This window comes from Pipistrellus kuhlii, unplaced genomic scaffold, assembly GCF_014108245.1.
Source record: "Pipistrellus kuhlii isolate mPipKuh1 unplaced genomic scaffold, mPipKuh1.p scaffold_m20_p_5, whole genome shotgun sequence".
In the NCBI taxonomy this organism is placed as follows: Eukaryota; Metazoa; Chordata; class Mammalia; order Chiroptera; family Vespertilionidae; genus Pipistrellus; species Pipistrellus kuhlii.
Genome location: NW_023425551.1, coordinates 79,347,194 through 79,374,119, shown reverse-complemented (window position 1 = coordinate 79,374,119; position 26,926 = coordinate 79,347,194). Strand labels below are relative to the sequence as shown.

Below are 26,926 nucleotides of genomic sequence, written 5' to 3'. Positions count from 1 at the left end.
CTGGAGCTTAAATATGACCCCTTTGCCATCATAAAATAGGGAAATGGTGGGAAAGAAAAGAAAGGGGTTTTCACCAATGTAAAAGGTCAGAATGAGGTCATCCACTGAAAATGACAACCAAAACGAGCTAGTATCACCTGCTTCCAAATGACAACTTTGGTGCTACCGACGTAACAACAGCACGTTGTTAGGTCATCGTAAAAGCATGGGAGAGATGTGCATGCAGCAGAAACTTATTAAATGCAAATTTATGTGCATGTTTTAACATATTCATACTTGGCTTATAGCATTTAAGAAGCTACAGAGATTACTTACTAGCTGACGTCTATTTCTTTTCCAGGTTTCTGCTTTCCTTTTGGAATTCATGTTCTGGAAAGCTAAAAGTAGAGAAAACAAGTTCTATTCGAAGTCCAGACAGGAATGTTTACTACTTTTTTAGGCTCTGGTTCAAACCACATGAGCCCCAAAGTCTGCCAACACATCAGTAGCTTTGGATGACACATTTCCCAGCAAGCATTTGTTCAAAGAATCACACAATGGGATCAAACAGCACTTCCATATGGATCATGTGGCTACAGAGAACACAGGCAAGCCTTGCTCAGAACTACAGGGAATTTCATCAGAATTACCGGAAATTCAGTCTCATCAGAAGCAAAGGTCCCAAAATGGACCTAAAACATTTATAATTTCTCAAAATGACCATCAAATTTCCAAGAGCAGTAATTGTTAATCAGAAACTCCTAGGTTTATAATACATTATTTGACATATGCTCTCTAAGATGAACTGTAATTTTACTATATAATTTCAGTGGTTTGATTGATAGTGAAAGTAACACTCATAAGGATAAATTTCTTTCCATCACGAAAGAAAGAAGCATGTAGGGTAAATCTAATCTGTGTGTGTGTGTGTGTGTGTGTGTGTGTGTGTGTGTGTGTGTTTTCCCAGGACTTTTTCCTCTACTGCCCCCAATCCCTCCCCAGGAACCTTCTCAGTAGAGCTCCAAGGCAAGGTCTTTATGACATTCGTCTTAACACGTTTGGGGGCACTGCTATACAAGTGCAAATCATTTAACTCTCTAGTCTCAAAGGGCCCTAGCTGGTTTAACTCAGTGAATAGAGCATCAGCTTGTGGCCTGAAGGGTCCCGGGTTTGATTCCGGTCAAGGGCATGTACCTCAGGTGCAGGCTCTTCACCAGTCTTGGCCCTGGTCAGAACATGTACAGGAGGCAACCAATCAATGTGTTTCTCTCACATCGATGTTTCTCTCTGTCTTTCCCTCTCTCTTCCACTCTCCCTAAAAATCAATGGAAAAATACCCTCAGGTGAGAATACAAATTAAAAAAAATACTCAAAGGGAGACTCTCCTAATCTGTCCGGCATATTCTGGTTACCAGGGGACCAGCTCTCCTAGGCCCAGTTAAGGAATAAAAAGGCTAATCACTGTTAACACTTACTGAAATCACTGGGAAGGCTGTGGTTCAAATTCCTATAAAATTCTGTCCTGTGTGCTTTCTTCAGGCCGGTGCAAAGGCCAAAATCAGAAAGTTTCACATGGCCCTATAGGAAAGAAGAGACCAGGTAAAGGATGAGCATTCATGGATGTGGAACATAGCAGTATTTTCGTAAGATCACCCCAAGTTCTATTACACTAATAAAAGTATTTTCAATTTTGCATATTATCTTTATTTTTGTCTAAATATGTACTTTTAAATATAGCTGAACCCTCCATAGCATCTAAAGATAATTTTACTTCATATATATATATATATATATATATATATATATATATGGTCTAAGAAATTACCATTTTTAATGTTTACAGATAATACTCAAATGACTTAGTACATCACTGCTTACCTAACATCCCCCTCATATTGTTGCTCACTTCATCCCCAATTCTTCCCTCTCACTGCAATGTGGACTACAAGCACCTCGGCGCTGTCTCATTCATAACTCTGGGGCAACACTCTCAGACTCAGAGTTGTTAAATGGCTTGCTGGTAACATGGCAGAACCCAAGACAGAAATCAGCACGCTCTTTCTCCGCAGACCAGGATCAGCTCACCTCTGTAACCCCCGATCCATCCGGAAAGGGGGACAATGACATCTGCCTGGCAGGAACAATGAGAATTAACGCACACCAGGCTCCTAACTTGGTGCCTGGCACATACTGGCCCTAAGAAAGAGGTACGTGTTCTTGAGAGTGGTTAAATGTCAAGTAGAGGAGGTAAAACCAAAAACAGGGGAGGAAATCCTAATGCTCAGGGATCTGTGCTGCTCAAGGTCACACCCTTAGAAGCGGAGTGGCCGTTTGAGCCCCGATGACATGTGTGGTCACTGATACCACCTTCCTTCAGGCCCTAACGTAAAACTCCCCAGGGGACAAGGCTACGGCAGCCCTGCTCAGAGGGTCAGGTTCTATTTTGTTTTGTTTTTAAAGAAATCCCATTAGCGCCCGGCTGGCATGACTAAGGGTTTGGGTGTCCACCTTGAATCAGGTCACCGTTCAGTTCCGTCAGGACACTTGCCTGGGTTGCTGACTTGATCCCAGTCAATGATTCTCTCTTCATTGATGTTTCTGTCTTTCTCTCCCTCTCCCTTCCTCTCTGAAATCACTGGCGGGGGTAGATATAAACCCCATTAGGTTTGGCTGTGTGTGTGTGTGTGTGTGTGTGTGTGTGTGTGTTCAACTGCCAAACAAAGACAGCTTTGAGCTTATTAACCTGATATCTTTGTTTTCAGATCTGCACATAACTTGTTCTACAAGTCAAGGAACAGAGTTTAATTAGTAGTTCTCATAATTACATGTTTTACCTGGACACCTCTAAGAAAGGAGTGTGGCTTAAAGAGTAGTGCCTAGAGCAAATGTTATGCAAGCCTACATTTTCAGGGAATTCTGTAGCTATTCTGAGTATAGAGCAGAAACTCAAAACTGCTACATTTTCACTTCAACAAACTATATGGCTGAACACATAAATAATGAACACATAAATAAGCTTGCTTATGAGTACATTTATTCTCCAAGTCAGAGCTAGCATATTACAGAGAGCAAATGTGCCCCTAGCAGGGTCCCATTCCTCCTCAGCCAGATGGAGTCCTTAAGAGTTAATCTTCACTGTTTGCTGAACCTGAACCTAGACTGCAGGGTACAACTACGCCAGCACTAAGGCATCTGAGGTACAGGACCAGTGCCTGTGAACCCAAGACCACTGCCTTATTAAAAATATATCTGGGCTTAATGACACAGAAAAATATTCTCTCATATATTAGCATTTTAAATACCAAGAATATCAAGCTATTTACTTTGAGGATCTAATTGTACAACAATTATTGACACAAACAGAAAAGATATTGATGCTATATACCAAAACAGTGTTTATCTTTGAACGATAAAATTATTAGTATTTTTCTTCTTTGTAACTCTGTTTTACTCAAATTCCTACTGTGTATGTACATTATTCTTATAATGAAGAAAGAGCTATTAACCAGAAGAAATTATCTGACAAATCTCCTGCCCTCTTGAAACAGAAAGATAAGGGTTTTTAAAGAAAAAAATTCAGGTTTTTTTTAGCACAGCAAGAAGTTATAAATTGACTTTTTTTTATTTATTTTTTTAATATATTTTATTGATTTTTTTACAGAGAGAAAGAGGGAGAGTTAGAAACATCAATGAGAGAGAATCATCGATCAGCTTTCTCTTGCACACTTCCTCTTGCACTGGGAATGTGCCCGCAACCAAGGTACATGCCCTTGACCGGAATCAAACCTGGGACCTTTCAGTCCGCAGGCCATGCTCTATCCACTGAGCCAAACTGGTTTCAGCTGACTTTTTTTTAAAGGAAACAATTACATGTAACAAAATGGAAGGAACTCAGGAGTGTCTCTTGATTAATATGTTCACTTTACAGGTAAGTAAGGCCCAGAGGTGGAGAGACTTCTAAGAAGGACCCAGCAACCACCCAGCACAGGGAGTTCCCTGGGGATTTGCTGTGAGCTTAAGAACCAACAATGAAGTTCATTTGCATGTCTAAGGATGAATATAAAAAGGCCATTATAGGGGCTGAGCAGCCTCTTTAAGCAGAGGCATAAGATCTGGAATCTAAACTTTGTGACCAAGTGCTGTGGTAGCTGCCCTTGTGCCTTACTTCCTGGTTTGCAGCTGGGTGCCCCAACTGATGAGGCTGCCCAACAGAGGGCTCTCAGTAAGTGATGCATCAATATAAATATCTGCTGAGGAAAGATGATGATCTTTGGCTTTATTACAAAATAATGTTCTGAATTAATTTTACTCTATCATTTTCAAAATGTCCTTTTTTAAAAAAGCAAACAAACTATCCTGCACCCAAGTAAAAGAAGTTTGTGTCTACCAAAAAAAAAAACATTAAATCAAATAACAGAATCATGCCCTGGCCAAGTAGCTCAGTTGTTTAGAGCATCATCCCAATATGCCAAGATTGTGGGTTCAGTCCCCAGGCAAGGCACATACAAGAATCAACCAATGAATGCATAAATATGTGGGACAACAAATCCATGTTTCTCTCAAATCAATAAATAATATGCTTTTTAAAAAAAAATTACAGAATCATGAACCTTTCAGAGAAAGGAGGTAACAACAAAACTTACCAGTTGTTTTTTGTTTTGTTTTTTGTTTTTGTTTTTTAAAAAAGAGAGGTCCAGACGGTGTGGCTCGGTGGTTGAGCGTCAACCTATGAACCAGGAGGTCATAGTTCAACTCCCAGTCAGGCACATGTCTGGGTTGCGGGCTTGATCCCCAGTTAGGGTGTGTAGGAAGCAGCCAATGATTCTTTCTCAGCATTGTTCTCTCCCTCTCTTTCCCCCTTCCTCTCTGAAATAAAAAATGTATTTTAAAAGAGAGAGAAATGCATAAGGTAGTTCACAGCTGCACAGCTTTCCTACAGTGACTGCCATGGACAGTGCAGGTGTTAGAGCAGAGGCTGCTCAGATTGGTAAGTACACCTGGCTGCTACCCACCCGCCCCACCCCCGTGGTACCTTGCTGTCCAGGAGAAGGTTGTCTGGTTTGATGTCTCTGTGGATGAATCCAAGCTGGTGAATAGAGTCTATGGCTAGCACTGTCTCTGCGATATAAAACTGAGTCTCCTCCTCTGTCAAAGTATCTTTTTTCATCAGGAGGGTCATCATGTCCCCTGTAAACAAGGAGATACAAACCACCACACACACAGCACATGAGTAAGCCAGTTTTCAGGTGTGCCTGCCCCCCTATCTGCCAACATAAGGCCTCTGCCTTGTTCCAGAGCCTGACACACACTACCACTATGGGCAGAAATAGGAAGCAGTTTCTAAAGGTAAAATTCACAGCCACGAAAGCACAGCACTTCCACCTCAGCTAACTGAGCTATGGTTTCCACTTTACTTTGAGAAAGAAAATTTCTCTCACATTAAAAAAGTAAATTTGCTTACGATAAATTTTTGAACTGGGAATAGAAGCTACTTCACTTTTAACTTTGCACAAATATCTGTAAGCTTCTCTATACCTGGGACCAAGTGGCATTTCCACGCTGAAATGCCGAACAAGGTAAACACTGGGGAGGCTGAGAACAAGCTCTCCTCTCTCCTTCCAGAGGAAGCAGAGTGCAGGTCCGCAGAGCTAAGGTAAGCTGACCATGCTCCAGAGACCGTGGGAGAGCTGCCTCCCCAAAGTGCAACTGAACATCTCCCAAGGCAAGTGGGTTTTTTCATCCAGTGTTTTATTGTATATAAATATACACTAATATACTTTATGCAATTTTTACAACACAGCATCAATAGTTCGGCAATTAGAGATAACATCCTTATTTTCAGCAGTCAAATTTTAATTCTTTCTGCAATACCAGCAACATAAAATGACAAAACATAGGTCTTATCCTAACTCAACAGTTAGACAACAGGAAAGCAAACGTGTATGAGTAGCTAAAGCTTAGAGAAACAGGATAGGTTCAGTTTAGATCTCATAAAAAGCCATCTGTTAGAAAATAGGGAAAAGAGAAAGAAACCTGATGTTAACAGAGCATCATGCTGCTTTTTACATTTAATTTCATTTATAACTTTTGGGGAACTTTATATTCTTAAAGAAAAGTGGGTATTTTACCCCCAGGCAAAAATAATCAAACCTTTTATTTATTTATTTATTTTAAATATATTTTATTGATTTTTTTTACAGAGAGGAAGAAAGAGTTAGAGGAAGAGTTAGAAACATCGATGACAGAGAAACATCGATCAGCTGCCTCTTGCACACCCCCTACTGGGGATGTGCCCGCAACCAAGGTACATGCCCTTGACTGGAATTGAACCTGGGACCTTTGAGTCTGCAGGCTGACGCTCTATCCACTGAGCCAAACCGGTTTTGGCTAAACCTTTTATTAAAATGCTCTTTTTTGACCCAAGACTTGAAAAATGTGAATCCCTACTCACTCCTGGCAGCCACACATTCAGTCTGGGGACACACTAGTGGCACAGGGACAGTGTCCTCAGGCCAGCTCTAAGTAGCCGCAGGCCTTCCACTGGCCTCACCTGGGCCAGCCTGTCCAGACAGAGAGCTCAGGCCAGATGGCCTATGGCTCTGCAGGCCAGCTCCACCGAGTGCAAAGGGCAGGGTCCAGGAGACACGGGAGGCTAGGGAGAAGGTGCAGGGAAGGCCTGAGGAGCACATGTCCAGGGGCTGGTGACTATTTAACAACGGGCATCTAAATAATAAAGTTTCTCCTCATGCTATCAGTCTCTTTTCTAATCTTCACCAATTGCTAATAAGAAAAATTACTGATGACCCTGGTTCTAACTAAAGGCTGTCATAAGATCAGTATGTTACACCACAATAGTTGCTTTGCTGTGGAACCAAAAAAAGAAAAAATTCTTTTCCCCACCCGTCTGCTCACAGCTCATCTGCTCTCTGGGAACAGATGCGTTTCCAGGAGAAATGGCATGTCCTGTTCTGGGTTTGTTTGGAGCTGCCTTAGGAGATACTCATGCTGAGTTACATAAAACTTAGAACTTCAGAAATGAGAAATCGATGCTGGCTACTAATACAAGTAATGAGAAATTCACTCTTATTAATATAAGTTATAGAAAAGGAAACAAAAGAATTGAAGCAAAGAATGTTATAGTTTCAATTTTGTCAGTCAGGTAACTGATTATACATGATTCCCATTGACAGGAGAGCAGGCAGAGTCCCTAGTTTATTCCTATATATTTAGAAGAAAAAGAAAGAAATGTCCATCTGAAATCATGAGAATGAATGAGGTTACTTTTATGGCACTAAGAATTGTAGAAAGGCACCCAGCACAAGACAGGTTATTGAGTTCCTTTACAGGCCTAAAAAAGATAAAGTACCTTTGTGAGCACAGATTAGAAAGGAGGGTTAATTGAGGTGAGAAAGAAACCACAGAACAAAAAGGAAAAATGACCTTTCATCGTCAAGTAATTACCTCCAGGCAGGAACTCCATGATTAGGTAGAGGTTTAGCTTATCCTGAAAACTATAGAACATTTTCACAACCCACAAACTGTCTGCCTCCACTAGAATGTCACGCTCCGCACGAATGTGGCCAACCTGGAGGTATATGCATTTGATTAATGACAAGACTTGCTCTGCTTTATTAGACTGTATATTTGTTTAAACAACTTAAATACTATTTTGAGTATTAAATTGTGAGGATGCAAAAGATCTAATTTATACTTAGGCAAACTACTAACTCAAAATTAACAACATTTGTCTTCAAGATATTCAATAATGAAAAATTAAGTGATGAAAGTTTTTAAAAATGACAAAATGAATGGCTATAATGCAAATGGCAACTTTAACAGTGCTAAAAATTAACCCTCTGATCAGTTAAAATTACTATTTTTGGCATCTTTTTGTTCTAATACAGTAGTCCCTCCTTACCGGAGAGAGATGCTTTCCCAGACCCCCCCCCTGGATGCCTGAAACCAGGACAGCATGGAGCCTTATATATACTATGCTTTCATACTTACGGTAAAACTTCATTTGTAAATTAGGCACAGTAAGAGATTAACAGCAATAACTAATCATAAAAGAGAACAATTATAACAATATCTGTGATAAAACCTGTGTGAATACAGTCTCTCTCACCAAATATCCTGTTGTACTGTACTCACCTTTTCACTTAAAGGAAGCGCTGTTCGGCTTCTCTTTGGCATGCCTGACTTGCCAGCATCACTACTCTTACGCTTTAGGGCCGTTATACAAGCCCTGCTACGCACATTAGTCAGTCCAATCACCGAGATGGCCACTAGGTGACTAACAGCACAGCGTAGATACACTGAGCAAAGGAATGATTCATCTTCCAGGCAGATGGAGCAGGATAGTGCAAGATTTCATCACACTACTCAACGATGCTCAATTTAAAATGTATAAAGTGTCTATTTCTGGAATTTTCCATTTAATGTTTTCAGACCTCAGTTGACTACAGGTAACGGAAACCACAGAAAGTGAAACTGCAGACAAGGGGGCGACTAATGTAATCTTTTATGACAAAGGTAAGTCTCAAGATGAGACTCTCTAAACAAGTCCTGGCTCAGGTGTGCAAAGGTATCTGCAATGATGGTGCCCCGGCTAACAATTCTAGAATACTACGACACCATAGCATTTAATTCACTCCTATACACAGAGGGTGTGCTCAATACATTTATTGAACTGAAATATGAGAACACCTCGGAAAAGTTTTAGGTTCAAATTTAAGACATTTCCCATTTTCTATTCTTACTGAAATATCTAGCTAAGGAGACTAATTGCCGAAGGTTTGGAGAACAGGAATTCATTAAAATAATGTTTTATTATGAAATTTCCCTTATCTAATTTTAATATATAATAGTAATTAAAACAGTGTTGCATATTATCAAACCCCACACCCTCTCTTCTTATATAAGTGTCACAAGATGCAAAGTTGTGTTGAATAAGATTTAAATTTATTAAACCCAGTCCAATCCTTGAAGAGACATTTTGGTCTTAACAGGGCTTGGGTTGAAGTATGTTCAGAGGCTAAGATGTATCAGGGTTCACAAACCGCACTCCTGTTGGCAAACTCAGCCCGTGGGTGCTGCTTTGTTTGTACAATGCTTACATGCTTGTTTGTTTTACTGGAATGTCGTTAGCAAAGCCAGGCACTCTTCCCCGTGGACACATATCCTACCCTCTCTGCGGTCTTACACCTCTCCTGCCTCCTTCCCTGCTAACTCCCAGGGGCCTGAGGCAATTGAGTTTATTTACTATCCTAGTTTTCATTGCTACTAAAATTGTTCGAGACATTTTTAAATAGCAGAAAACACATTTTTACATCTCACTTGCAGCATGAGGTGGGAAAAATGGAACACAGAGTGATACGGAACAGTGCTGTGAATCATGACAAAGCCCAGCAAAGCTACTGCCTTTACTCAGCCTTCATACAGGACAGCGCTTTTAGAAAACACGAATGCCACTTGAACGGCAGCCGTGCTCTGACGCGGTCACTACCAGACACAAAGACAGCACAAGGCGGCCCTCACCTGCCTCTGCTCCCCCTGGCTCCGCTGAGGCTGCCCCTCCTGCAGAGAGCCGCTCGCCTCGGAGGACAGATGGTGACTACACCTCCCCTGGCTGTCACGGGAAAGCTACAGTCACTATGAGCTCACATCGCCCTTCTCTCCTGAGGCTGAATCAGCAGCTGAGAACCTCAAGGTCTAGGAGTGGGTTCAGGTGAATACAGGGTAAGGGACAGAAGAGCCAGAGGCACAACTCCCACCAGAGGTTCCCCTTCCCCTTAAATATCCTTAAATATTTAATGAGATGCTACCCTGGGCACCAGGAAAGGAGAGATATAACAGTCTTTTGTCCGATCCTAACACTAGATTGGCATCACAACTGGAGGATTTCCTTTTGTGCTGGGAGAGAAAATGAAGAAACTAGCTAAATGCTGGTCTCTTATCCTTTAATATTTATTTCCCAGGTAGCAAAAATGTCCCTCCTGTGGGACAGAATAACAACCTGAACGCTCAGTGGGCAACTTTAATTCTTCTCAGTTTGGTAAAAGCAAGCAAAAACTTTTCCTCTGAATAAGGCACCTACCTGCCTGCAAAAAGTTAGCTCTGAGCCTACACTGTCAGCCACACTCAAAAGTGATGGGCTTGCACTGGTCTGCTTCCACTCCGACCCAGCACAACCAGGTGCTCCTCCTGCAGGATGGCTAGCCAGGGAGAGCCTGGGCTCGTAACTTTAACTTACCACACGGAGGTCAAACCGTAGGGACCTACGTCCAACGGCAAGATGGACTCAAATCCCAATAATAACCAACGTTTTCTTTACTTTCATGTAGAAACACTTTAGGAATTAATTCTGAAGAAGGTATAGTCTTTGAGAAAATGGTTTACAGTGTCCAGATCATCTCTGTCACCAGGCTACGGAACTGGCACATGCTATGAAGGACTAACAACTGAGAATATGATGTGCGTTCTTTACAATGTTAACTGAATGTGAATTATTTAATAAAGACAGGTTTTGAGCCTTGGATAAACCTATGGGAAACATGTCTGGTAAAAATAAAATGTACTTGTGAAATACAAAATATATTGACTGATCAATAGAGTTTTACAGTTTCCTTTTCAGGATCAACTGAAATTCTTTTGGTGCCTCCAGCCAGACCACACACAAATTTCTAGGGAATATAGTAAAATAGGGTGTGTGCATTTTTAATAGGTTGGTGTTAGCATAAACTATAGTGTCTGAAGACTTATGCCAGGGTATTTGATACTCTCTATCGAAATTCCTGGGAGTCTAAAGCTTCTGGGTGACATGAAAATTGAAGAGAAAATATAAATTCCAAGTGTTGAGCTGGGACTTAAATGAAGCCTCGGTGACTGTACCTCCTCTCAAGAGGCAGAAAGGGCTGAGGGGGGCCAGCCTCCAGCCCTGCTGCGGGGCTCCGTGTCCAGAGCTCTCCGGGGCCTCCTGTGGCAGCGGGTCTTTGCAGGCTGTCTGCAGGCATCACCCCACAATCTGTTCTTGAACAACCAGCTAACTAAAGCTAGATTTACAGAATGTCTGCAATCTCCTTCTTAATACACTGACCAATTTTTAAAATTTATTTTGCATAAACTATTTATGTATCTTACAAATCTATTTGCAAAGTAGGCTTAGGCTTTAGAAAGTGTTCTTATTCGTGAATGAAGAATCTACACTGCTCTGCCATTTACTTATTTTATGAAATTCATTCAGAAAGAAGACTGTGCTCTTTTAGGTGATAAGCTACTCAGAAGACCCCACTTTGGTGTCAGTATGGAATAAAGCTCACTAAGTCACACGAGATGGCAAATCCCAAATCCTAAAGCCTACACCTCAGTCCCAATGTGTACATACAGTTTCTCTCTCTCAGCTTTCAGTAGGAAACACGCCACCACGTTCAAGTGTAACCTCAAAACAGGCTCCTGACAAAGACAGCTTGTGATCAACAGGGGCTTCTCTAATAGGCTTTCCACTTTTAGAGATTGCATAAACACACAAACATTACTTGTACTTTTAAAATATATGTAACTACTACTTCTTTGTTGATTTAAAAAAAGTAATACTCTACATATATTCATACATGACAGAGCTGAAGAAAACTGTAATCAGAATATACGTTTCAAATAAGCAAAAAGAACAGTTTTAGGAGACAAAAAGCTCACCAGCTAACTAAAATCCCAACTATAATCGTGTTTTACCTGCTCTTTTTCAAGCATATCTGCTTTACGGAGTATTTTCATTGCATACACATGCCCTGTATCTTTCTTCTGAACAAGCCGAACCTAAAAGTTATTAAAAGAATACCAAGTTAGAAGTTCACAATGCCAAGCTAATGCTTTCATGTGTTTAGGAAGCAATATCTAAACTGAAAAAGTACAAAAATATTTTTAAATGTATTTTCATTGATTTCAGAGAGTGAGAATGAGAGAGAAACATCAATGATGAGAGAGAATCATTGATTAGCTGCCTCCTGCATGCTCCCTACTGGGGATTGAGCCCACACCTGAGTATGCATGTGCCCTGACTGGGACTCGAACCATGATCTCCTGGCTCATAGGTCGACGCTCAACCACTGAGTCATGCCAGTCGGGCAAAAAGTATAACAATTTTAAGTTAAGCAACTAGCAAGAACAAAGCAAAATAAAATGCTTTTTGAAGTTCCAAAATAGATATTTTACACCCAGTGAAGTCAGTGCTAGAAACATCTGCTTTGGCTTCCTGGTAGAACAAAGCAATCTAACCCAGAACCCTTACTTTCAAACTTAAGAACTCATTAAACCCGTGGCTCATGTCATGCATTCAGCTCAGAAAACCTAAGTAAGTGATTACAGCAACGTTTAAAACAATAGCAAAAGCTCATGCGTAGGAAAAATGCCTTGAAGGGAAACAGCTTCATTGGGAAGGCTGTCTGGAAGGATGTCTGGTCTAATTAGCATATTACGCTAATTATATTATAGATAATGAAACTGTGGCTCTCTGGATGTATTCCATTAATGGGAATGATGTTGCATGGGCTCATGCACACCCTCCCCACCAGACTGCTCTTGTGACCAAGCAGGATGAAACTGCAAGACTAACTTGGACAAAGCTACAAATCCTCTCAACTCTCTACCACTCCCTATATAGCTCATTTCTACAAATCCTGTCCCTCAGGGCCATCTTTTTTGAGCTGTACCAGTCTGGCAGGAAAAAAATAAAGGGTGGAGATATACTTTTAGCTCACTCCTGGAGAGGTGATGTGTTACATGCTGGGAAAAACAAGAGCTTTAAGATCAGGAAACTTGGACTGACTTCTGGTACCAATGGATATATACTGCAGGGTCAATGGCTCTTTGAAATGCAACATATATCCTCTCTGAGTCACCTATGAGTTACTGTCATGATTACAGGAGAAAAACCACAGTATAATAAGTATTGGTTCTCTTCTACCTTTCAACTCTCTCCTACATCAATATTTAAAACATCAACATCACCAGAGAAGAACAATCTGAGAGCTGGGACAGTGGAGCAGGGAAGAGGAGGCAGACAGAGCCGTGAGGGTGTGCGGCTGGCATGCTGAACCCACCTACTCATATTTCAGTTTTATCAACAGTCATGAGCTCATGGCACATTAGAAGCTTTGAGTGGATAAGTAGCTGTAGCTGAGGGGTTTTTACCTCACCAAATGCTCCTCTGCCTATTACTTTTAAGGACTCAAAATCTTCCAATCCAAGTCTTGTTCTCTTCAAACGAAGAAACTCTGTTTCCTTCCGAGCATGAGCTGATCGCCTGAGTCGTTTCTAATGTTTAAATAAAGGGGGAGAAGGGTTGGGAGGGGAAGAATTGAAATTCCGCAAAGAAGTCATATTTGTGACTTTACCCATCTGGAAACCAGAACCACACCAGACTAAGCATGATCTCCTCACCCACCAAAGCACCAGAGGATGCTCACTGCTCCTTCTCCCTCCCCGGCCTTCAGACACAAACCACACCACCCTGGACAGGGAGTGGGTGCTTCTGCTCAGGACTCACACCCACCTCTCAGCAATCTGCTATTCTATCCTTTCTAATGAAGGAGGGATCGCCAACATTTCCTTTAACCTTCGTTGTATAAAAGTGTGTATGTTTTTAATTTCCCTCTGGGATTTTTACACATTGCAGTTCATCTTACGATCTAGTTTTCTATTATCTCTATAAGTCTGGGGTACTTTTCACCATTTCCCTGGGCTCTGTAATTTATTCCTACTTTTGAAAGCATTTCCACTGCCATTTCAGTTCCTTACAGTTATTAACTGTATTTTCCCGCCCCCCACCATATCTGAGGCATTAAGAGGAAAGGGTTGTCTTTTTAGTTATTTCTGTAAGTATACTATACTTTGCTTTTTAACATTTTAATTTGGTTTCATCTCTTCCTTTTCTTGGAATTCTAATTCCAATTGATCTGCTATGTCTGTACCTGGAGAAGTTCCTCTCCTGACTGCTTACTAATTAACTTCTCCCTCTGCATGAACACCTCCGTCTCCATGCACACCAGCCGCCTAAGGTTCTGTTGCTGAGCCAGAGCCTTCCCCGTGCACTAAGACTAACAATTTGCTGAACAAGATATAACCTGCCATGCTGAGTTTCAAGAGAAAAAAATTCTGACTTTAATTACCTCTTCATCCTTTAGGCCTTCTTCTTCCATCACTTTTTCTAACTTCCTTTGCCTAAAAATAAATAAAGATGTGAAATAATATTTGAATGTAGTTTTCTGGAAAGTCCATACAAAAGTTAAGAATTATTTTTGATGACAAAAACAGATAAATCTTAAAAGATCTCATTAAAGTAACAAATTACAGTTACTAAGACAGTGAAAAGATTCCCACTCATTAGTTCACCATTTTGAAACAGATTGTATAAGATGTTAATGCAACAATCTTATTTCGAAATAAAAAGTTCTCTCTCTCTTTTTTTTTTTTCCTGTCAGAACTGTATTTCCTCCTTGACAAACCACAAACAGCTGGTGTTTGATAACCTCATATCAGGGTGTTTCTCTCCCTCCCTCCCAGATATTTACTTCCTTTATTTTCACATCTTCTTCCTCCTCCTTGCCACAAAGAATAATAAACAACAAAGGTGAAATGCAGAATTTGGATATTCAAGGAAGGTAATTGGTGGCGGGTGGGAGGGTGGGAAAGGATGTTGAGAGGTGAGGCGGGGAGGGAGAGATTGAGAAAAAAAAAAAAAAAAAACCCACAAAGGAGAGAAAAAAACTCATGAAGACAACAACAGGGTGGTGACTGTTGGGGGCAAGGGGGAATGGAGGAAGGCAGAGCAGGGTATGGGGAGGATAAATGGAGATGGGCAGAGACTTGACTTGGATGGTGAACACACAATAGTGTACATATGATGAGTTGTGGAGCTGTGCACCTGAAACTTGTATAATCTTGTTAATGTCACCCCAATAAATTCAACTAAAAGGGAGGGGAAAACCTTAAGAATTCTAAATCATTGGAGTACTATATTTGGAAATTGTATTCAAGAATATTTTTATCTATTTTAATACTGATTTGATAAAACCAAAAGAAACAATTAAAATTTCTTTATAACCAATTCCCTATAACCTTTCCTTACTCAGCATAATCAATGAAAGCATATGGGCTGGGATCTCCCATCCACCGCTTAGCATTCTAGAAGACAGGCAATGAGGGCAGGGCAAAGAAGAGTAAGAGTACAGGGAACATGAAGTAACAGCATATAGTCTAGCGTGGCTGAGGCACACAGCACTCCTGTGTGCCTGGCTCTTAGTCTGCAAACGACTAAGAAAAGACAGAGGCTTGTGCACAAAGGATGTGATGAGATTTCTATTTTAGAATGGCAACCAGCAGTAATGAGCTAATGGACTAGCAGGAAAAACACTGACAGGCAATTAAAAGCTATTGTAAGGATTCAGCTGTGCAGTAAGGATCTGGAACTAGGACTGGAAACCTAGACTGAAGAGAACAGAGCTATTGCAAAGTTGACCAACAGGCAATAGAGGTCAAGGGAAAAGTCTTAGAAGTATTTGTGTGGGAGGACAATGCCACTAACCAAGATAAGAAACACAGAAGAGGAACATGGACAGACAATGAATGTGTATTACAATAATAACGTTTAGTGTAAATGAATATATTGTTAGAAATCATATTACAAACCCACAGGATCAGATGATAAGAATTTGTGTCTAAACACTCAGGATGTAAAAAGATCTACTCTGCCCCCATGGGAAGAAGTAAGAATCTGCTTCTTCTAGTTCCCAGGACCTATGTGTGCTCATGTATTAGAGTGAGAAGGCTGCACTACTGGTAGTTTCAGGACTGTAAATTAATTGCATTTCAGTGGTTAAATAGTTGAAGTAGAGAAGAATAAGAATCAAACAATCAATAGCAAGAACTATAAGAACTCAACCATGTTCAGCTCTTTTTGTGCCTTGAGTGTCAAATATTATCATATCTTCCAAAACTACCTGTTTTCTGAATGACCACACTAGACTGGGCTAGAAGTCAAAAGTGTCACCACACAATGTGTGTCACAAAGACAGCTCCTTCTGACTACAGTTTATTTTTAATTTTTAAAACATTTATTGAGAGAGAGGGAGGACCCTGGCCCTAGTCAGGATGCATGAAGGAGGCAACCGCTCTGTCTCATATTGATGTTTCTCTCTGTGCGTCTCTCCCCCTCCCTTCCACTCTCTCTTAAAAAAATAAATAAATAAATAAATAAATAAATAAATAAATAATCAACGGAAAAATATCCTCGGGTGAGATTAACCAGAAAATAAAATAAGATAGATAGCGAAGCAAAAAAATAAAATAGAGAGCAAGAGAGAAAAGGAGGGAGGTAGGGAGAGAAGAAAGGAGGGGAGAGAGAGAAGGGGAAACATTAATTTGTTTCCCTGTTTTTTTAAATACTTTTTTATTGTTGAAAGTATTATTGTACATATGTCCCTTTTTTCCCCCACTGATCCCCTCCAGCCTGCCCCTGCCCCAGGCCTTCAGCACCCTATTGTCTGTGTCCATGGGATATGCATACAAGGTCTGACTATATTTTAAATCTAAATTCAAGCTGAGATGTTTTCCACAGCTTTACTGCAAGTGTAACTAAACTGGTTTCAGAACACCTGACTGAGAGTAAAGTTGTCAGAATCAATCCCTTGAACACAATCAGATTCTTTCATTAAAGAATCTATCCTAATCTAATAAGAGTAATAAGCAAATTGACCATCACTCCAACACACATGCCGGTCGCCCCTATGTGCTCAAAGATGACTACCCCCTGGACACAAGATGGCTGCCACAAAATGGCCGGTAGGGGAGGGAAGGGACAGTTGGAAGGGACCAGGCCTACAAGGGAGGGTTAGTTAGGGGTGATCAGGCCTGCAGGGGAAGGCAGTTTAGAGGGATCAGACCTGTAGAGGAGGGCAATTTGGGGAGACCAGGCTGTCAGGGGAGGGCAGTTAGGCATCGATCAGGCTGGCAGGGGAGTGGTTAGGGGGTGATCAGGCTGGCAGGCAGAAGTGATTATGAGCAATGAAACAGGCAAGCAGTTGGGAGCCAGCAGTCCCAGACTGGAGAGGGTGCAGGCTGGACTGAAGGAGGGAGACATACACACACACGTGCATGAATTTTGTGCAATAGGCCTCTAGTATATATATAAAACCCTAATATGCAAATAGATCGAATGGTGGAACAACCAATTGCTATCACATGTGCTGACCACCAGGGGGTATGCGCAAAACATGGATGGGGTTGACAGCAGGCGGCAGAGCATGAAACATGGCATTTGGCTGTGGCAGGATGATGGTGTAGGTGAGTGGGGGTGCCAGACCAAGGCGGGGTGCCAGCTGCTGTCACCTGGGCAAGCCTCTGGTGGTTACTGAAAATTCTTTACTCCTGTGCACCACAGTCCCCCCCACCGCTCTCACCCACTGCTGTTGCCCGGTGCTGGCCCGATTGCTTGGTGCTGTCAGCGGGTACGAGCAGCAGCTGCTGGCTCCAAATCACCCCTCAGGGCTTTTCCACTTCCTCCTGCTTCTGAGAGGCAATAGGGGCCAGCAGCCACCTCTTGCACCTGCTGCCAGCGATGGCCCCACTTGCATCCATTGCTGGTCCTGGCCATCAGTGGATACAAGTGGGGCTGATACCAGGTGGCTCGAGTGGGGCTGTCGGCAGACAGGAGACCAGGGACCGAGATGGGAAGGGCCAATCAGGGGTGCAGAGGATGGGCCAATACCTGCCCTTGTGTCCACCACAGCCTCACAGCATACAGTTCCTAGTATATCCAGAAAAGGCCTATCATACAGAATAATCCCTGGTAACGATTTACTGGGGCCAAGTCAACAAAGACCTTGAAGAGAACAAAATGGCAAGCACAGCCTGAAAGGAGGCTTGACATCCTCTGTGAGATGATACCATGGACTTACTGGACTTTGTTAGATTCGTGGTGTCATTGTGATATAAGAAAATGGCCATATTTTTCGAGATGTATACTGAAGTACACAGGATTGAAATGGCAGATGTTTGAAATTTGCTATGAAACACAACAAGAATAAAATTGATTAAACAAATTTAGTGAAGTCTTGATAATTATTGAATCTGAGGATGACTATATGGTGATTCACTGTATTAGTCTTTCTATCTGTGTGTGCATTTTTTTTTGTTTTGTTTTGTTAATTCTCATCCAAGGATATTTTTCCATTGATTTTTTTTTTAATATATATTTTATTGATTTTACACAGAAAGGAATTGAGAGGGATAGAGAGTTAGAAACGTCGATGATAGAGAAACATCGACCAGCTGCCTCTTGCACACCCCCTACTAGGGATGTGCCCGCAACCAAGGTACATGCCCTTGACCGGAATCGAACCTGGGACCTTTCAGTCCGCAGGCCAACGCTCTATCCACTGAGCCAAACCGGTCTTGTCCATTGATTTTAGAGAGTGTGGAAGGGAGGGGGAGAGACAGAGAAAGAGAAACATCTAGTGAGAGACATACATCGATTGTTTGCTTCCTCAACACACCCCACCAGGGCCAGGAATGGAACCTACAACAGAAGTACATGCTCCTGACCAGAACTGAACCCAGGACCTTTCAGTCCTCAGGCCAATGCTCTAGCCACAGTACCAAACTGGCTAGGGCTTATGTGTGTATTTAATGACCCTGGCTGGGTGGCTCAGTTGGTTAAAGCTTCATCCTGATATGCCAAGGTTTCGGTTTTGATCCTAGGTCAAGGCACATACAAGATTCAACCAAGGAATTCATAAATAAGTGGAACAACAAGTCAATGTTTCTTTCTCTCTCTCAAATGAACGATTCTAAAATTTATAAAGGAATATAAAGAAACTAAAATATCCAATGCAATCTTGAAAAAAAAAAAGAAAAAAAAAAGAACTAAGTTGAGGACTTACACTACTGACTTCAAAACTTACCACAAGGTTATAGTAATCAAAACCGTGTGATACTGCCATAGGGGTAAATAGAACAATGAAACAGAATAGAGAGCCTAGAAATAGATATACACTTATATGGTTTTAATTTTCAACAAGTGTCAAAGCAATCTAAGGGGAGAAAAATAATCTTTGCAACCAATAGTACAAAAATAATTGGATGTCCATATGGGAAAAAATTCATCTCAATTCCTATTTCATATCACACACTTATCAATTCGAGAGGGATCATTGCACTAAATATAAAAATTAAATCCACAAAACTTCCAGAAGAAAACATAGGACATCCTTATGACTTGGGGGTAGGCATAGGCTTCTTAAAGGTCACAAAATGTATTAACTACAAAAGAAAAAAATGCCAATATTGAAAACTTCTGCTCACCTAAAGATATCATTAAGAAAATGAACTGGAAAGTCACAGACTGGAAGAAACTATTTGCAAAACTTATATATAACCAAGGGGCAGTATCTAGGATATATAAAGAACCCCCTGCAACTCTGTGGTCAAAAATATGAATAAACACTTCACAAGAAAATATACAAATGGCCAAAAGCACACTGAAAAATGTTCAGTATCATTAATCACCAGGGAAATGCAATTAAAACAACTAAACATCCACGAGAACAGGTGTAAGGTAAAAGACTGACAAATGTAAAGCAACTACAATTCTCATACACTGTAGGTAATATTTTGGGAAAAGGTCTAGCAATTTTTTATAAAACTAAACATGTGCCTACATATGTTTATGACTCAGCAATTCCACTCCTAAATTTACCCAGGAACTAAAAACAAATGTTTGCAAAAAGATCTATAACAAATGTGCATAGAAACTTATTCAAAATAGCAAAAAACTGAGAGGAGCCCAGGTGTTTATCAACAGAATGTATAAGCAAACTGAGGTATAGTAAAAAAACAGAACGGTACTCAGCAATATAAAGGAACAAACTACTGACACAATAGCAACATGAATGTATTTGTAGGCATCAGGATGAGCGAAGGATGCCTTACTCAAATGAGCACTTATTCTATGGACCTATTAACATGTTCCATTTCATGGAACAGGCAAGACCATCAGTGGTAGAAACAAAGTCATAGCAATGGTTCCTGGGGGTTGAGGAATATCCCAGGAGTGAACGAACTTTCAGGGACAATGGTTTATGTCTTGACAGAGGTTTAAGTCATACAGGTGTACTAGTATGCATTTGTCGAAACTCATTGAATGGCAACCCTTAAGATTGTACATTTCATTGCATACAAATTTTATTTCCTTAAAATATTGAACTCTAGTTCCTATACAAGCAGAAACATACAGAAGTAAAATATACTGACATCTGAAGCATGTACAGCAAAAAAATTAAAAGATAAAATGGATAGAGGAATGGATACATGAATTTATGATAAAACAACAAATTATTTTTTAAAACAACAATTAATTGCAGAATCTAGATGAATTATTTTTGGGTATCCACTGTACAATTCTTTCAACTTATCTACACTTTCAAATATTTTCATAATAAAATACTGGGAATCAACTGTAATTATGAGTTACTACATGAATAATATACACCAGATCAGTAACAACAGCTGCTACTACCACCATTAACTACGTGATTATTATGTGTAAGCATTATGGCAGGTACTCACATATGTTAAGTCTAATCCCCATTTTCCAAATGGGGAAACTGATACAGACTAAGGAACTTGTTCCAACCTCATACAGCCTACTACATGGTAACGGCAGGATTATAATCCCAAATCTGACTACATAAGAGCTGCTCTTTCCATTATATCACGCTGACTTAATGAACTCGACGGATTTGGCCCAATTAATTGTTTTATCCTACCATGGAATACTGAGTTACTGACTTAGTAGTAGAAATGAGTAGTTATAATAGCAAGGGCTTTGGAAATCAATGGCACTGTCATTCTACTGTAATGGGATAGCCTATAAACATGGCTGCTGTTATTCTTGTCTCCTTTCAACAATATCATGAAGGTGCTTTATGATACCAGACATAAATGCCAAAAACATAACACAATTTTCTTTAAATTCTTTACCTCATTTCTCGTTCTTCATGTTGAGCGATAAGATTGCTATAAAAATTCTCCAGTGTCACTTTGGTCATTGTCACCCTTTCTTTTGTGTGGTTACTCATGGACGAGCAAGGTGTTGAGCCGGTCATTGCCATGGCTGCTAGAAACAAAGAAAAGAAGAGTTTTTAATCTTGGAATTAGAACCTACCAATTATGTGCTCTCCTACCTTATAAGTAGAAATGTAAATTCATACTTTTATGGAGGACAAACAAGTAAATAACAAAAGCCAGAAAAATACTTAGTGAAAGTAAGTATATACTAATGCCCCATGACCCAGAAATACATCCCTAGGTAAAAGATCTAGAGAAATTGTCACACAGGCTCTTAAGGTAGCATCCATAAGGATGTACATTACAGAGGATGTTCATTGTGCCATCATTGGTACCAAAAAGTGGCATCAATGTATCTTTAAAACAGTTTTGCATTCTTAAAAAGAAAACAAGATCACGATACCATATGTGTAAATTAAGAATATATACTATAGACAGTATAATTCTTTGCCATCTAGGAAGCTACCTTGGAGAAATCAAGACCCATAAGATTCATACATAAGAAAGTTCAAAAGGCAACACTGTAAACAAAGGAAAACTAGAAATACTGATAACTTGAATATCCAACAACAGAAATGATTACATTATGATAAGTCATATAATAAAATAATATGCAGATAATTAAAATATGTTCAGCCCAGCAGCGTGGCTCAGTGGTTCAGCATCTACCCATGAACCAGGAGGTCACGGTTTGATTCCGTCAGGGCACATGCTCAGTTTGTGGCTCAATCCCCAATAGAGAGCATGCAGGAGGCAGAGGATCAATGAGTGTCATCATTGATGTTTCTATCTTTCCCCCTCCCCTCCCCTGTCTCTAAAATCAATAAAAACATTTAAAATAAATATGTTCAAATGTTTAATGTGAGGGGAAATGTTTTCAATCCAGGTGAAAAGAATATGTTACAAAACAGGATTTTTCCATGATCTCAATATAATAGATCTTTTATTATTTATGCTTTCCATGTTTTCTTCAATGACTATGTACTGTTACGATTAAGTTACCAATAACTTTTAAATTTGAAATTTCTACAGTTTTAAAAAATTTGACTAAAATGCTCATCTATAGGTATGTACTAGTATGTATTCTGATATGTCTATTTGATAAATAATTGTTATATTCTTGAACTTTCTAGTTAAAACAAAGATCTATGATGGAAACAATATTACAAAGAAAAAAACTAAACCATAATTTTAGTGACTGGAAAATACCAAAAAAAAAAAAAAAGGCACCATAAGTTCATAGTTTTACATTTGACAAAGCCAATACTAACAGTTTAAATAGCTGATAGAACATTTTCCCCTAAATTTAAATCTCATTTCCCCCCAGAAAGTTTTGCCAACCTATATTGTCACACGTAGCTAGAATGCTCGCCAATCTTGACTTGTTCCAGCACTGGCAATGTTTATATTTTATCCTTATCATGTCTTCCTCCCATGCAACCTCTCTTAAGTCTGTGTTTTCATCCCAAAATAAAGCTGACTAAAAAATAAGGAGAGGCTAAGGTCCACTTTTACTTTTATTTTTGTTTTTTTTAAAGATGTCAATTCTCTTTTATTTAAAATATATTTTATTGATTTTTTACAGAGAGGAAGAGAGAGGGATAGAGAGTTAGAAACATCGATAAGAGAATAACATCGATCAACTGCCTCTTGCACACTCCCTACTGGGGATGTGCGCCCACAACCAAGGTACATGCCCTTGACCAGAATCAAACCTGGGACCTTTCAGTCTGCAGGCCAAGGCTCTATCCACTGAGCAAAACCGGTTTCGGCCTAAGGTCCACTTTTAAAGGTAGTGCATTTGATGAAAAATTTTCTCAAGATTCTCCCCTTAATACTCAGTAGGTTTTTGCTTTGTAAATCAAATTAAGGCTTTTAAGGAATGTTATTACTAAGAAAAAAGACAACATTAAACAGTTTATAAAATATACTCAGGGGGGGAAAAAACAAAGAATAATCCCTTCAGAGCAAAGAGGTTCAAAATCAAGGCTCTGCTTCAGAGTCAAACATTTTGATTCATGATGTGCCAAAATGATCAGTTTTCAGACACTGAACTCAGCTCTACCTTACTGTAAAACTAGAGGCCCAGTGCATGAATTCCTGCACGGGTGGGGTCCCTCGGCCTGGCCAGTGATGGAGGCCTACCAAGGGGCCAGCTAGCTGGGGAGGAGGGGAAGGGACACTAGGAGGTTGGCCAGCTGGTCCCGGCTGGGGTCTATGGGGGAGGGGATCAGGGGTAAGGGCTGTGGGAGTTTGGCCAGCTGGGGAGGGGAGGGGGTTCCACAGGAGGTTGGCTTTGGGAGCACATTGACCACCAGGGGTCAGCTCCTGTGTTGAGCATTGCCTCCTGGTGGTCAGTGCACATCATAGCGACTGGTTAACTGGTCATTCTGGTTGTTCTGTTGTAATGGTCGCTTAGGCTTTTATATATATAGATGTTATTTTTTTTTTTTTATGGGACGTTTCTGTTAATACCAAAGCAAACTCAAGTGCTTATAGGATATCAGAATTAAAAAACACACAAAAACCTGGCTGGTGTGGCTCAATGGTTCAGCATCGATCCAGGAACCAAGAAGTCACTGATTCTATTCCCAGTTAGGGTCAATCCCCAGAGGGAAACGTGCAGGGGACAGCCAATCAATGACTTCCTCTCTCATCGATGTTTCTATCTTTCTATCCTTTTCCCTTCTTCTCTCTCTAAAAAAAAATAATAATCAATAAAAAAATAAATTTTTAAAAACACACACACAAACACAAACAGCTGTGTATGGCCCTGGCCAGTGTGGCTCAGTTAGCAATGCACTAGCAAGGTCTCGGGTTTGATTCTGCATCAGAGAATGTATCTGGATTGCAGGTTCCTTCCCTCGCCGCTCAGGGCACTTAAGTGGGAGAGGCAATGGATTTATATTTCTCTCACATCGATGTTTTTCTCTTTCTCTCTCTCTCTCTTCCCCTCTGTCAAAATCAGTGAAAAATGTCCTTGGGTGAGGATTAAAAAAAAAACTGTTTGGTTTTGGGTGTGGTTCCTTATTTGTCAGCCCCTATCCTCTCTCCACCCACAATGAAAACCACATGCACTCTAAGTTTGGTGAAGAAATTTAGAAACCAGATTTAAAAACAAGTCTGAAGCAAGTGAGCACTTTGTACTCCACTCCTCCCCCACTCCTTCCTTGACTGTAAACTTCTGGAGATCCTTTATATATTTTAACAACTGAAATTACACAAACTTAAAAAACAACAACTAGAGAGCGTTTAAGCCTGAGACAAACAGTTACCTTCCATATAACAGGTGGAATCTACCTAACACACGTCAGTTGAGCAACTAAGTTAGTGATTTTTCAGTTGTCAATAAAGTAAAAGAACAAAATTACATTTACATTGATGAGTATATAAAAACTGGAGGGGGAATGTGACTCATTTAGTGGATGTCATAACTTACTAAACTTCTTAAAAGATCAGATTAAATTCACTCAAGGATGTTTATGTAGTAAAAGCGATGTTTTAAATTTAAAACCTGTAGTAAGGCCAACAAATTTTCCGGCAGAATGGTTTCGACCTTCACATACAGTCTCTAATGTAAGGCAAAGGTTGCATTGGCCTTCCCTTTGATCTTTCTTCAAAACTTTCTCCTGTCCTGGCCAGTGTTGTCAGTGGTTAGAGCTTCCGCCATGTGCTGAAGGGTCTCAGGCTCAATTCCCTGTCAAGGGCACCTACCAGGGTTTCAGGTTCCATTCCGGACCCTGGTCAGAGCACATGGAGGAGGCGACCAATTGATATGTCTCTCTCAGATCTATGTCTCTCTATCTCCCTCCTTCCCTCCCCTCCACTATCTCTAAAGAAAAAAAAAAAAAATCAATGGAAAAAATATCCTCGGTGAGGATATGAATGAATGAATGGAGATCAAATGAAAACCACTGTTTGACTCAATGAGAGATATACCTGATTGACTTTACAATGGTAGAGCTATCTCTATAAATACAACACTGGGGCCAAGACCATTCCTTAAGAGTCACCTAATTTCTCTTACTAAACTGGAAAGCAAGCACCCTGTCCTCTACTACTTTTAGTATCCTCCTGCCATCTGATGTGCCATACTATGCACTTGGTGAGCACCTTACAAAAAGTTTTCCAGCAGCCCGGCTGGTGGGGCTCCGTGGTTGAGGGCCCGCCTGTGAACCAGGAAGTGGCAGTTGGATTCCCAGTGGGAGGGTGTGCCAGAGGCGGCCAGTCCATGGTTCTCTCATCACTGGTGTTTCTGTCTCTCCCTCTCCCTTCCTCTCTGAAATTAATTTAAAAATATATTTTAAAAAGTTTACTAGGAAAACAGTCATCGTCTATGTCCATTACCGGGAGTCGGCCTGGAGTGTGTGTGGTGGGGAACGGTTTCCCCTCCGGGGCTGGAGGAGAGCGCTCCCATCCTCTCTCGGAGCCAGCTTGGCAGCCAATGCCTGGAATTGTGACGGTTGTTTCGGGTTCGGGGAAACCACATCTCCTGCCTGGCTGTTCTAACTCAGAGCCAAGGTGAACTGAAGGGAGAGGGGGCGCAGGGTCTGCCTCACCCCAGCCTTCCTCTGCACATTCCCAAAAGAACAAGCTTCCCTTTGGCTCCTGTAATGGACTCAAAGTGCAGCTGGGAGATGGGTCTGCCTATGGGCCGTTCTCCTCTCTCTAACAAAGACTCCCCTCTGAGTCCTCACCGACTCTCCTCTCTCTCCTCTGCACAGAAGCATCCTCCTCAGTTTCCCCGCGATGTGAGGCAGTCTGAGCCCGGCGCCCAGAGGCTGGCCGCGGGGAAGGCGCGGGTCGGAGGCACCGCACCCCAGGGTGGGCTCTCACATCCCGGCCTGGCGCCACAGCCCTCGGGGAAGAGAGACGGAGGACAGGACGGGAATGGGCGAGACCCGGACCGGACAGATGGCGGCGGGCAGACAGAGCTGGCAACGCGGAAAGGAGCGCCTGGCTCCCGCCCGGACTGCGCCCGGAGGCGGAGAGAGGACGACAGGCGGGAGCCGGACCCGGACCCGCGGAGAGGACCGACGGGGCCCGGCGGCGGGGCCCGGGCTGGGAGGAGGACGCGGGCGGGGCGTCCCGGAGAGCCGGGGAAGAAGGGGTGACGGGAAAGCGGGGCGCCCCGGAGAGCCGGGGAAGAAGGGGTGACGGGAAAGCGGGGCGCCCCGGAGAGCCGGGAAAGGGTGACGGGAAAGCGGGGCGCCCCGGAGAGCCGGGGAAGAAGGGGTGACGGGAAAGCGGGGCGCCCCGGAGAGCCGGGGAAGAAGGGGTGACGGGAAAGCGGGGCGCCCCGGAGAGCCGGGGAAGAAGGGGTGACGGAAAGCTCGGGCAGGGCTGAGGCGGCGGCGGCAGGACACTCACCAGAGCCCCGAGGGAGGCCGGGCTGGCGGCGGACGGACGGCCGCAGACGCCGGCCGGCCGAGGTCCGGACGCGCGGACAGGGCTGCAGCCAGCCGGCCCGCGGAGGGGAGGGGACGGCGGAGGCGCTCTGTGGTAGAGGACCAGGGCCGGTTGCGGGTGAGAACAACAGGAAGCGCCCCAACTGCCGGAAAGGATGGCAGCGCGGAGGGGCCAAGGCGGCCGGTCCGGGCGCCGACGGGGTCAGGGGGAGCGGCCCGCGGCAAAGACTGCGCACGCGCGACTTCCCGGAGACGCGGCGGAGATTCGGGACTGCGCATGCGCAGCCCCATCCGCCCACGCCCTCCCCGCCCGCGGGTGCAGGCGCGTCTGTGCGGACTGAAGTGTGCTTGGGAGGGCGCTCCCGGGGTGGCTGGGACGTTGGGGGAGGCGGGGTTTCCCTTTGTGTTTTGTGTTTTGACTT

The 26,926-nt window shown here is 42.1% G+C and overlaps 1 protein-coding gene across 7 annotated transcripts in view; it reads right to left on the bottom strand.

Annotated features, from left to right (window-relative positions):
- Nucleotides 1-26,722, bottom strand: part of STK38 (serine/threonine kinase 38) — a 111,360-nt gene extending 84,638 nt beyond the window's left edge. For 3 of the 7 annotated variants that reach the window (XM_045572920.1, XM_036415281.2, XM_045572922.1), the window contains exons 1-9: nucleotides 26,467-26,716; nucleotides 21,010-21,142; nucleotides 14,142-14,193; nucleotides 13,165-13,287; nucleotides 11,707-11,790; nucleotides 7,441-7,564; nucleotides 5,012-5,166; nucleotides 1,455-1,557; nucleotides 316-377 (exon numbers count right to left, since the gene is read on the bottom strand). In XM_045572920.1, the coding sequence (XP_045428876.1) occupies nucleotides 316-377; nucleotides 1,455-1,557; nucleotides 5,012-5,166; nucleotides 7,441-7,564; nucleotides 11,707-11,790; nucleotides 13,165-13,287; nucleotides 14,142-14,193; nucleotides 21,010-21,140 (834 nt within the window). In that variant the 5' untranslated portion in view covers nucleotides 21,141-21,142; nucleotides 26,467-26,716. Of the gene's footprint in view, nucleotides 1-315; nucleotides 378-1,454; nucleotides 1,558-5,011; nucleotides 5,167-7,440; nucleotides 7,565-11,706; nucleotides 11,791-13,164; nucleotides 13,288-14,141; nucleotides 14,194-21,009; nucleotides 21,146-26,466 lie in introns of all 7 variants that reach the window. The other 4 variants (XM_045572921.1, XM_036415280.2, XM_036415279.2 and 1 more) reach the window with 4 other exon arrangements.
- Nucleotides 26,723-26,926: the final 204 nt, after the last annotated feature.